The sequence below is a fragment of the Carlito syrichta genome, unplaced genomic scaffold (assembly GCF_000164805.1).
Source record: "Carlito syrichta isolate Samal-C Ts95f unplaced genomic scaffold, Tarsius_syrichta-2.0.1 Scaffold303189, whole genome shotgun sequence".
Lineage (NCBI taxonomy): Eukaryota > Metazoa > Chordata > Mammalia > Primates > Tarsiidae > Carlito > Carlito syrichta.
Window position 1 is genome coordinate 63,174 of NW_007247285.1, and position 10,686 is coordinate 73,859.

General features: G+C 49.5%; 1 protein-coding gene and 1 pseudogene across 2 annotated transcripts in view; both read right to left on the reverse strand.

Annotated features, from left to right (window-relative positions):
- Nucleotides 1-977: 977 nt before the first annotated feature.
- The window catches only part of NMRAL1 (NmrA like redox sensor 1), a 17,077-nt gene continuing 7,368 nt past the window's right edge, over nucleotides 978-10,686 (reverse strand). Inside the window, exons 3-6 of the mRNA XM_008058014.1 lie at nucleotides 9,668-9,906; nucleotides 6,242-6,491; nucleotides 4,327-4,517; nucleotides 978-1,268 (exon numbers count right to left, since the gene is read on the reverse strand). Of these exons, the coding sequence (XP_008056205.1) occupies nucleotides 1,089-1,268; nucleotides 4,327-4,517; nucleotides 6,242-6,491; nucleotides 9,668-9,906 (860 nt within the window). The 3' untranslated portion in view covers nucleotides 978-1,088. The remainder of the gene's footprint in view (nucleotides 1,269-4,326; nucleotides 4,518-6,241; nucleotides 6,492-9,667; nucleotides 9,907-10,686) is intronic.
- On the reverse strand, nucleotides 2,496-2,848 carry LOC103260369 (annotated as a pseudogene). Its single transcript, XR_504282.1, has one exon. The product of XR_504282.1 is annotated as a small EDRK-rich factor 1 pseudogene (transcript).

The window sequence follows — 10,686 nt, forward strand, 5'->3', positions numbered from 1 at the left end:
AAAAAAAAAAAAAAAAAAAATTCACAGACCTGCTATGGACTCTCTTATGCGAATTACTTGTGATCTCTCAGCCTCTGTTCCTCTTCTCCATGACCCAATCTAAGCATAGTGGGGTCTTCTCTCCCCTGGTTTTTTCCTTTGCTGCAACCATCATCATCTTTACTGGCAGTGTCAGATTACCATGCCCTGTGGTCCACAGCTCTGCCTCATTCCTTTGCTGCGTTTTTCCATCCTGTTTTGAAGGCCAGCTGCACCCAGGATGAGGGGGAGAAGGGCCGTGCCTTCCCCTGTCCCCTCCTGAGACTGTCTCCACTCAATGAGGGGACAGGTGACCTCACTACTTCTGGAGATGAAGGGGTGTGTGCAGGGATTTCAGAGGTGCTGCCCCTGTGGCTGGCCTGGGGCTCCTCTGTTCTGTATCTCCTGTCTGTGTAGTTGGAGTGGAAGGTGCTGGCCAGACCTGGGATGCTCTATTTCATAACTGTTTGACTAAACTGGCTTATTTTTTTATTTAATTTTTTTGAGTCAGGTTTCCACTGTCATCCAGGCTGGAGTGCAGTGACATGATCACCAGCCTCACCACAGCTTCGACCTCCTAGGTTCAGGTGATCCTTCTGCCTCAGCCTCCTGAGTAGCTGAGACTGCAGGCATATGCCACCATGCCTGGCTAGCTTTTTTATTTTTTGTAGAGATGAAGTCTTGCTATATTGCCTAGATTGACCTCAAACTCCTGGACTCAAGTGATCCTCCTGCCTCAGCCTCCCAAGAAGCTGGGCCTAGAAGTCAGCACACATTTAAGGTCATTTATCTTCAGTTACCAGATGACCTTGCAGCCCTAGAGCCCCCTTACTGCAGAGGGAGAAGACAGGGCTGCCTGCCCAGCCATGGGATAGCTCCTGCAGGAATTTGTATGCTGTTGGTGTCCCAGCTGCCCCAACCCAGGTCCTGGAAACAGAGGCCTTTTCTTTTGGAGGCCATCTGTGAGAACAATGGCTTTATTTAAACAAATCTTTTTGGTAACACAAGGGGGGTTAATGGTGCCTCCACGCCTCCCGAACACCTCTCTCCAGGGCTGCGAGGTGGGCAGGTCACAGCCAGATGAAGTCCCCTTTGTGTTGCTCCAGCCACTGGTCCAGCGTCCGGGCCTTGGGGTTGAGTTTCAGGGTCAGCTCGATGTTGCGGTCGGGTCTCAGGGCATAGAAGCGAAACATGTTGGCCAGTTCTTGGGCCCCAGGGAAGCCCAGCTTCTCATAGTCCTCAGGAGTTGCCTGGAAGCAGAGGGATCCTGTCATGGCGGGCACCCTCCAGCACCACAGAAGCAGTGGAGGGAGGCTGAGTGGGGGAGACCTGGTGGGCTGGGGTTTCCCGACCTGCTACACCTAGAGCCGCTGCGGTGGATGTCTCGATAAGATATCACTGGAAAACTTTCTACTTTTAGTAAAAAGCTAGAAGTTCGGAAGCCACTGTTCTTGTGAGCTACCTGAAGTTTTAGGTCAGCATAAAGACTATTTTTTCAAGATCATGAGATGAAAACTTCAGTCCCTTCCAAATCAGAGAGCTGCTTCATCACTTTGTTGCTCAAAAACTCAAACCAAAGCTGTTCCCTTTTCCCTACTGAGCTGAATCTTAACTTCTTAGCTTCACCATGATCCGGCTCAGACCTGTTTTTTTTTGAGTTGGAGTCTTACTCTGTCACCCAGGCTGGGGTGCAGTGACATGCTGCTCACAGCCACCACAACCTCAACCTGCTGTACTCAGGCGATCCTTCCACCTCAGCCTTCCAAGTAGCTGGAACCACAGGTGTGCGTCGCCACGCCCAGCTAATTTTTTTATTTACTGTAGAGACAAGGTCTTGCCGTGTTGTCCAGGCTGGTTTCGAACCCCTGGTCTCTGGCAATTGTCTTGCCTTGGCCTCCCAAAGTGGTGGGACAATAGGCATGAGCCACTGTGCCCGGCCTAGACCTTTTTTTCTTTAAGTATTTTATTCCTCGAAGAAAGGCTCTAAAGCATAACACAAAGTCAAGCTGAAAGGTAAAGTTTAAAATAGAGAGTTTTAGGCTGGGCGCGGTAGCTCACACCTATAATCCCAGCACTTTGGGAGGCTGAGGTGAGAACTACCTGAGCCCACGGGTTCAAGACCAACCTGGGCAACTTGGTGAGACCTCATCTCTAAAATAAATTAAAAAATTAGCCAGCCGGGCTCAGTGGCTCGGCCTGTAATCTCGCGCCTTTGGGAGGCTGAGGTGAGTGGATTGCCTGAGCCCGCAGGTTCAAGACCCGCCTGGGCAGCGAGACCTCATCTCTACAATAAATCAAAAAATCAGCTGGGTGTGGTAGCACATGCCTGTAATTCCAGCTACTTGGAAGGCTGAGGTGGAAGGATCGCCGGAGCCCAGCAGGTCGAGGCTGCGGTGGCCGGGAGTGGCCACTGCACTCCAGTCTGGGCAACAGAGTGAGACTCCAACTCAAAAAATAATAATAAAATAGACAGTTTTAGAAGAATAAGTTATAACATATGTAATGACCATTCACACTACAAAATCTTGACCTTAGAGCTTATGATACACCCAGTTGGCAGTAGTACCCAGGTTTTCTGAATAGCCAGTCATCATTTTTCTCTTGTCTGCATAGAATTCTCATTAGCTGCCTTCTGCTTTTGCTGCATGATCTCAGAATCCTGCCTTCTCTGAGAGTTAGTCAAGCTATCCTCTTTTCTTTTTCCTTTGCTAATTTCTTGGGTTTTCTTCAAGTGTTTCTGGCGGGCAAGTTCTCGTTGCTTTCCATGGGCCATGCTGACCTTTGGTCAGAGCCTGGAAGAGAGCAACTAGGAAAAGCAACAGCTCTCTGCTAGCTCAGCAGCCATTGCCACCTGTCGACCAGCAGGGATGAGCCTGTGTGGGCACTTCACCAAGCGACACCTCTTATAGACCTTTTTCTTAACACATGGTCGTTTAGTGCATGCTTTTGAGGTGCTGGGTATCGTGGTAAGAAAGCTTTTACATTGGTTCTGTCATTTAATCCTCACAACAACCTGAGGAGGTGGCTATTAATACACCCATTTAACAGATGAGGAAACAGAGGGATCAGGGAATGTACCCAAGTGCACACGTTGGTAAATCTTTTTCTTTTTTTTTTTTTTTTTTTTGAGTTGGAGTCTCACTCTGTCACCCGGGCTGGAGTGCAGTGGCACACTCACCACCGCCCCAGCACCAACCTACTATGTTCTGGTGATCCATCCTTCTCAGCCTTCCAAGTAGCCAGAACTACAGGTGCACGATACCATGCCCAGCTCATTTTTGATTTATTGTAGAGATGAGGTCTCCCCAAGTTGCCTGGGCTGATCTTGAACCTGCAGGCTCAGACAATCCACTCGCCTTGGCCTCTCAAAGTGCTGGGATTACAGGCTGAGCCACCGAGCCTAGTCTTTTGGTGGTGGATCTTGAGGGCTAAAACTGGATCTGAGTCTAGGAGTCTGGCCCATCCAGGCTACTCCCTGCCCTGCACCCTCACCATTAACCCTCTGCTTGGGTATGGATGGGTAGGGCTCTGCAGGTGACTTTTGATGACTGTGTCTCTCAGATCTTCCTTCATGAGTAGGCCTTACTTTTAGACTGGTAATGACAAGCATTAACAACAAGATACCTGGCTAGATGCAGTGGCTCTAGCCTGTAATCCCAGCACTTTGGGAGGCCAAGGTGAGGGTATTGCCTGAGCCCACGGGTTCGAGAACAGCCTGGGCAACTTGGTGAGACCTCACCCTTACAATAAATCAGAAAACTAGCAAGGTGTAGCGTGCGCCTATAGTTCCAGCTACTTGGAAGGCTGAGGCAGAAAGATCACCTGAGCCCAGCTGGTTGACGCTGGGGTGGCCATGAGCATGCTACTGCATGACAAGAGTGAGACTCCAACTCAAAAAAAAAAAAGAAAAAGAAACAAGGTACCTGCCCAACTCGCCAGGCCAAGCAGGGTCAGAGGTCAGGCCTCTTTCCTGACCCCTCCCTTTTCCCTCCTTCAAACCATATTCCGCAGAGGAACCCGGCAGGTCCTCGTTTTCACCTCTCTGCCTTCCTCCTACGCTCCTCTCTTCCTGGAAACCATTCTCTCTATTTGGTCAAAACACCTAAGCCAGAAATTTCACTTTGTGGCCACACTTACCTCCCAGAACAGCACAACGTAATGTTAACAATTAAGAAATTAATTTAGATTGGCCTTGGCCAGAGGGTGGGGCAGCCCTGGATACTCCTTCCCCACAACCCCCAAAAAGCCCCTGGGGGAGTTAGAAAGACCTCACGGAGGCTGGTTAGGTGCGCCGGGGAGGGAGCCCACCTGGGCATCGCACACGGCCTTTCCAGTGTGCTTGCTGAGCAGGGCGGCATACTCTCCAGCGGTGTGCCTGCAGGTGCTGAGCCCGATGTTCTGGCCGATGTATTCTTCTGGCGTCTTCAGCAGGCTGAGCACCACGGGGCCCAGGTCGGACACAGACATGCCGTCCATGGGAACATCACCCATGGGCAAGGCTGTGGGGCAGAGACAGAAGCTGGCACGTGTCCTGAGGACAGGCAGTGGCATGGACGGGCCCTCTCCAAAGGGCCAGAGCTGGTTTCCCACCAGTCAGCGCTCGGGCATGGCTAAGATGTGTCTTGGTGTTTGAGGCAGTGCAGAAGCAATGGTGGAATTGAATGCATCAGGAGATAGGGACAGAATTAGAGTGCTGTCCCCTCGGGCAGGCTGTTTGGACCCTCTGAGCCTGGGGCACTACATTCCTAGAACAGGCCTAAGGACCTGGACCTGCCCCCCATCACCAACCAGGGATGAAGGACAAAGGATGAGGTGTTTTTTTTGTTTGTTTGTTTTTTTTGAGTTGGAGGCTTTGAAGGCTGCTACTAAGAGGAGGGCTGTGCCGTGTCCCTGCTGATGCCAAGGCACCAGCCCTGAGGCCCTCTGTCATATCCTGAATTCCTGGAAGCTGGAATCACCACCTGTGGGTAGATACTCCAGATGCCAACTCAATTACCAAGAATCTTGATTAACCAGATGCCAGAGCTGGCCCAGAGCAGCACATCCATGCTAGCCACGATAGGTGCTCAGTAAATACTAAATGGGTGAATGATTCACAACCTTCCAGGTTACGGTTTTATAGATGGGGAAGCAGGTGAGTGTCTAGGTGTGGCCCCAGGTGTGGTGTCAGAAGCCCTTGCATCCTACCATCTTCCTTACCTAGAGACAGGGGCCCTGCAGCTACCTGTTCAGATGACCCAGGGAGCTCCAACTCAGAGACTAGAATGGGGATACCCCTGACTACAGCTCTGTACACTATAAAGGGCAGTACCAGTGGGCTACCACTAGCACCAGGTGCCACTCACTGGGTGGGCAGGACTCTCCTGGGTTCCCCTGGCAGCACCGATACCCCTTTGTGCGAGGGCCAACTGCCATTCATGCAGGTAAGTGGCCAGCTGGAGACCCTGACTCTCCCTACTCTGGCCTCCTGGGCCTCCAGCTCTGATCCTCTGACTGACTGGCAGGATGCAGGTTGGGTGAGGTTCCTTCCAAGCCAGGGCCAGCTCATCTAGCCGGTTTATGGACTTGCCAGTGGGCAATGAGAAGTGCTTTCCTATTCTGTGAAATCTACAGCTAAGCTGGGCGCGATGGCTCATGCCTGTAATCCCAGCACTTTGGGAAGTGAAGGCGAGAGGATTGCCTGAACTCAGGGGTTCAAAACCAGCTTGGACAACTTGGTGAGACTTCATCTTTGCAATAAATAAAAAAACTAGCTGGGCATGGTGGCGCATGCCTGTAGTTCCAGCTACTTGGAAGACTGAGGCAGAAGGATCGCCTGTGTCCAGCAGGTTGAGGCTGTACTCCAGCCTGGGCAACAGAGTGAAACTCCAACTCAAAAAAAAAGAGCAAGGCGCAGTGTGGCTCACGTCTGTAATCCCAGCAGTTTGGGAGGCAGAGGCGAGAGGCAAGAGGATTGCCTGAGCTCAGAGGTTCGAGACCAGCATGAGCAACTTGGCGAGACCTCGTCTCTACAATAAACAAAAAAATAAGCCAGGCATGGTAGCATGTGCCTGTAGTTCCAGCTAAGGATCACCTGAGGCAAAGGATCACCTGAGCCTAGCAGGTCAAGGCTGCAGTGGCTGTGAGCATACCACTGCACTCCAGCCTGTGCAACAGAGTGAGACTCCAACTAAATAAAAAAAAGAAGTCTGCCTTCCTTCCTGAGCAAGGAAGGGCAACTCACTCAGCAAGTAGCTCTCTCCATCTGGGGCTTTCTGGGGCAGGAAGTAGGACAGGAAGTTCTCGAAATAGCAGGGCAGCCGCACACTGGTCATGGGAACGCCAAGGTCCCGGAAATATTCCTCTACTTCCCCTTTGCCATCAAAGTGGGCCACGGCCAGTCTCCCTGCTGTGAGCTTCTTGATGTTCTCCAGGCCACTGTAGACCACGTAGCGGAGGCCCAGGTGCTTGGCCAAATTGGCCAGCAGCTTCCCCTGTAGGTAGGAGAGACCACAAGGCTAAGAAGAAGGATGTGTGTCCCCAGTCACAATCCCAGCACTCTAATCCAAGTTGCCACAGTCCTTGAAGCCAGGAGTCAGACCCCACTGACCCCTGAGGACCCCTCTCCCAGAATGATGCGCACACATGGTACCATGCTTATCACCATAGAATTGGACGACTTCTACTAGCCACAGACTTTTTCTTTTCTTTCTTTTTTTTTTGAGTTGGAGTCTCACTCTGTTGCCCAGACTGGAGTGCAGTGGCCGCTCCCGGCCACCACAGCCTTGACCTGCTGGGCTCCGGCGATCCTTCCGCCTCAGCCTTCCAAGTAGCTGGAACTACAGGCGCGCGCTACCACACCCGAGTAATTTTTTGATTTATTGTAGAGATGAGGTCTCACCAAGTTGCCCAGGCGGGTCTTGAGCCCGCGGGCTCAGGCAATCCACTCACCTCGGCCTCCCAAGGCACGGGATTACAGGCTGAGCCACCGAGCCCGTCAAGACTTTTTCTTTTTTTTTGAGTTGGAGTCTGGAGTGGCATGCTCACGGCCACTGCAGCTCGACCTGCTGGATTCAGGTGATCCTTCCTCCAAGTAGCTGGAACTACAGGCATGCGCTACCATGCCCGGCTTTTTTTTTTGTAGAGACAAGGTCTCACCAAGTTGCCCAGGTTGGTCGTGAACCCCTGAGCTTAGGCAATCCTTTTGCCTCTACCACTCAAAGTGCTGGGATTATAGGCTTGAACCGCTGTGCCCAGCCTAGCCACAGACTCTGAGTTCTTTCTCCAGATGATTTGGGTTGTGCTAAACTACGGCCCATGTGCAATAATATAGTAGGATGGGCAGGTCTGATGCAGGGAGAAAAACCTGCATGGAGGTCCATGTGGTGAGAGGCACATGGCCCATCTCTGCTGTCTGAGAGCATCCTGCCCATGGAACTCTGTCATCTTCCTTGGAAGTCCACATAGAGGGGCCACAGCTCAGGTGAGCACAAAGCTGCTGAGGTTCCCATCAGGCTCTGGAGTGTACTAGCTGTGTGACCCAGGAAAATAATTGACTCATTCTGATGTCATCAGTGAACCACAGATAACAACTTTATCTGCTGCCTAAGGTGATCTAGGGCATCAAGTGGTGGCCTCCAAAAGGCAGCCTCACCCCTGAACTTGTGAATGGGACTTTATTTGGAAAAAGGTTCTTTGCAGATGTAATTAAGGTCCTTGAGATGGAATCATCCTAGATTAACCAGATCGGTCCTAAATCCAATTACCAGTGTCCTTGTAAGAGATGGGACAGGAGAAGACATGTGGAGGAAAAGGACACGTGAAGGTGGAAGCAGAGATTGGAGATATGTGGCCACAATCCAAGGAACACCTGGAGCTGCCAGAAGCTGGAAGAGGTGAGGAAGGATCCCTTAAAGCGTTTGGAGAGAGGGTGACCTTGCTGACACCTTGATTTTGGACTTCTAGCTTCCATAACTGTAAGAGAATCCATTTCTGTGGTTTTAAGTCATGTGGATTGTGGTCATTTGATACATCAACTTCAGGAAGCTCACACAGGATCATAAGGATTAGAAAAAAACTCCGGCAAATAAACTTCAGGAGCTTGAGAAATCAGTATCATCACATCAGGTCAGCACTGAAAAACCTGTCAGGAAAGGGGATCCAAGCCCCTGTAGAATTCTGTAGAATCCTTCTTTAATGCTGTATATGGTTAAGGCGAACAACAAAACAAGTGTGAACTTAAGAATGAGATACAGAACACATGGAGTCAGTTAAGACAGGCATCAGACTTCAGTGGGTTGAATCAGAACTCTGAGCTAGAGAAACAGGATGCTCCAGTAAACATGATTTGGGAGAAACTACCATATACACGATTTCCCTATAAACACTGTTTTCACTAGGTAGGTTTAATTTTAGAGATTACACTACAGATTTTCTGGTATTCGCCACAATAAGGTCAGCTCCACCTAAACTGACCTACTGGGGTCTTTAAGGCTCAAGGAAGAAGACCATAGTTGCTTCCTCCTAAATCAAGATAGATTTCAGGTTTATGGGTTTTTTTAAAAAAACTTCATTTACCTCAAGGAACACACTGAGCCTCATGGCTCAACTGGTTAGAAATGAGGAAGAAGAGATTCAGGGAGAAAATGAACACAACGATGCCATTCACTTCATTCACACTTAGCATATGCAACTTTAATCAACCAAAAAAAAAAAAGTCCCAAATGTACAAGTGAAAAAATCCAAATTGTCGACACAGGCTTAACTAATATCAGCTACTTTTATGTACAGCTGTATAAGTTCAAAAAAGCTATCCTATATGTATTTACAAAAGTTGTTTATACAATCTTTGTCCACCATGTAATGGGCTTCCAGATAAAATTATAATTGAAGAAAGGGTCGAGGTTAAAAGCAACTTTGAAACCAGTGGTCCATTCTAACCTATTTTATTTATTTGAGTTGGAATCTCACTCTGTCACCCAGGCTGAAGTACATTGGCACAGTCACAGCTACCACAGCCTCAACCTGCTGGGCTTAGGCAATCCTCTCACCTCTGCCTCCCAAAGTGTTGGGATTACAGGCATGAGCCACAGTGCCCAGTGTATTTTTATTATTATTATTTTTAAGTTGGAGTCTCACTCTGCTGCCCAGGGTGGAGTGCAGTGACACATTCACTCATGGCCATCCCAGCATTGACCTACTGGCCTCTGATGATACTTCTGCCTCAGCCTTCCAAGTAACTGGAACTACAGAAGCACGCTACGACTCCCTGCTAACTTTTTATTTATGTAGAGACGAGGTCTCGCCAAGTTGCCTAGGCTGGTTTCAAACCCGTGGGCTCAGGCAATCCTCTCACCTCGGCCTCCCAAAGTGCTGGGATTACAGGCTGAGCCACCGAGCCTGGCTGTATTTTTTATTATTATTTTTTGAGTTGGGGGTCTTATTCTGTCACCCAGGCTAGAACACAGTGGCACAGTCAGGGCTCACTGCAGCCTCAAACTCCAGGGCTCAAGGTGACCTCGGCCTCTGGGTAATTGGGTGTACACCACCATGCCCAGCTAATTTTTAAAATTTTTCTGAAGAGATGACGTCTTGCTATGTTGCCAAGACTGGTCCTGAATTCGAGGCTCCTTCTAACACAACCTGCTCCTAGCCCTCTCCCTGTCCTCACCTGCTTGACCTCCTGCTCTTGGCTGCAGTTCTCCCAGTAGTTGGTCACGATAAAGGTAGCGTGAGCCCCGGTCAGGGCCAGCTCCATGCTGGCCTGGTCATCCTGGTCTCCCTGTACCACTTCTGCACCTTGCTGCCTCAGCTTCTTTGCTGCACTCTTCCCAGGGTTCCGGGTCACCACTCGAACCCTGAATGTCCCATCTTCCAGGAGTGTGTGGGCCACTGAGCCACCCTGGGCACCTGCAAAGAGTCAGAAATACCTCCTGGGTCAACCCACCTGCAAGTCCTGCCGAAGGATAAAATCCACCACAGCAAGGAATGCCCGGGAAACCTCATGCATGATTTGTAGTCAACTGTTTTAAAAATAACAGCTTTCTTGACATACCATTCACCTACCATGGTATTCACCCTTTCAAAGTGCATAGTACATTTCAAGTCAGGTGCAGTGGCGTGCACCTGTAATCCCTGTAACTCGGAAATCACAGGCAAGAGATCACTTGAGCCCAGGAGTTTTGAGATCAGCCTGGGCAACATAGTGAGACCCCATCTCTTTAAAAAAATGTACAGTTCAGCAGTTTTTAATATAATCACGGGGTCATGCAACCATCATCACAGTCAATTTCAAGTTTAGAACATTTCCATCACCCCAGGAAACAAACCCATACCCAATTTTCTCCCCACTCTTCCTTTCGTCATCCCCTGGCAACTGCTCCTCAGTGCTCTGTCTCTATGGCCTTCCATATTCTAGGCTTTGCTATAAGTAGAATCATACAATAATTGTCCTTTGGCGTCTGGCTTCTTTCACTTAGCATAACTCTTTCAAGGTTCATCTACATTTTAGCAGGTATCACACTTAAACGCTTTATAAAATTTTAAAATTAGACTGAAATATTTCACACATATAAAACAGTAGTTTTAGTAATACCCTCAGACCTACCCCTTAGATTAAGAAATAAATTAAGCCGGGCACGGTGGCTCAGCCTGTAATCCCGTGCTTTGGGAGGCTGAGGTGAGTGGATT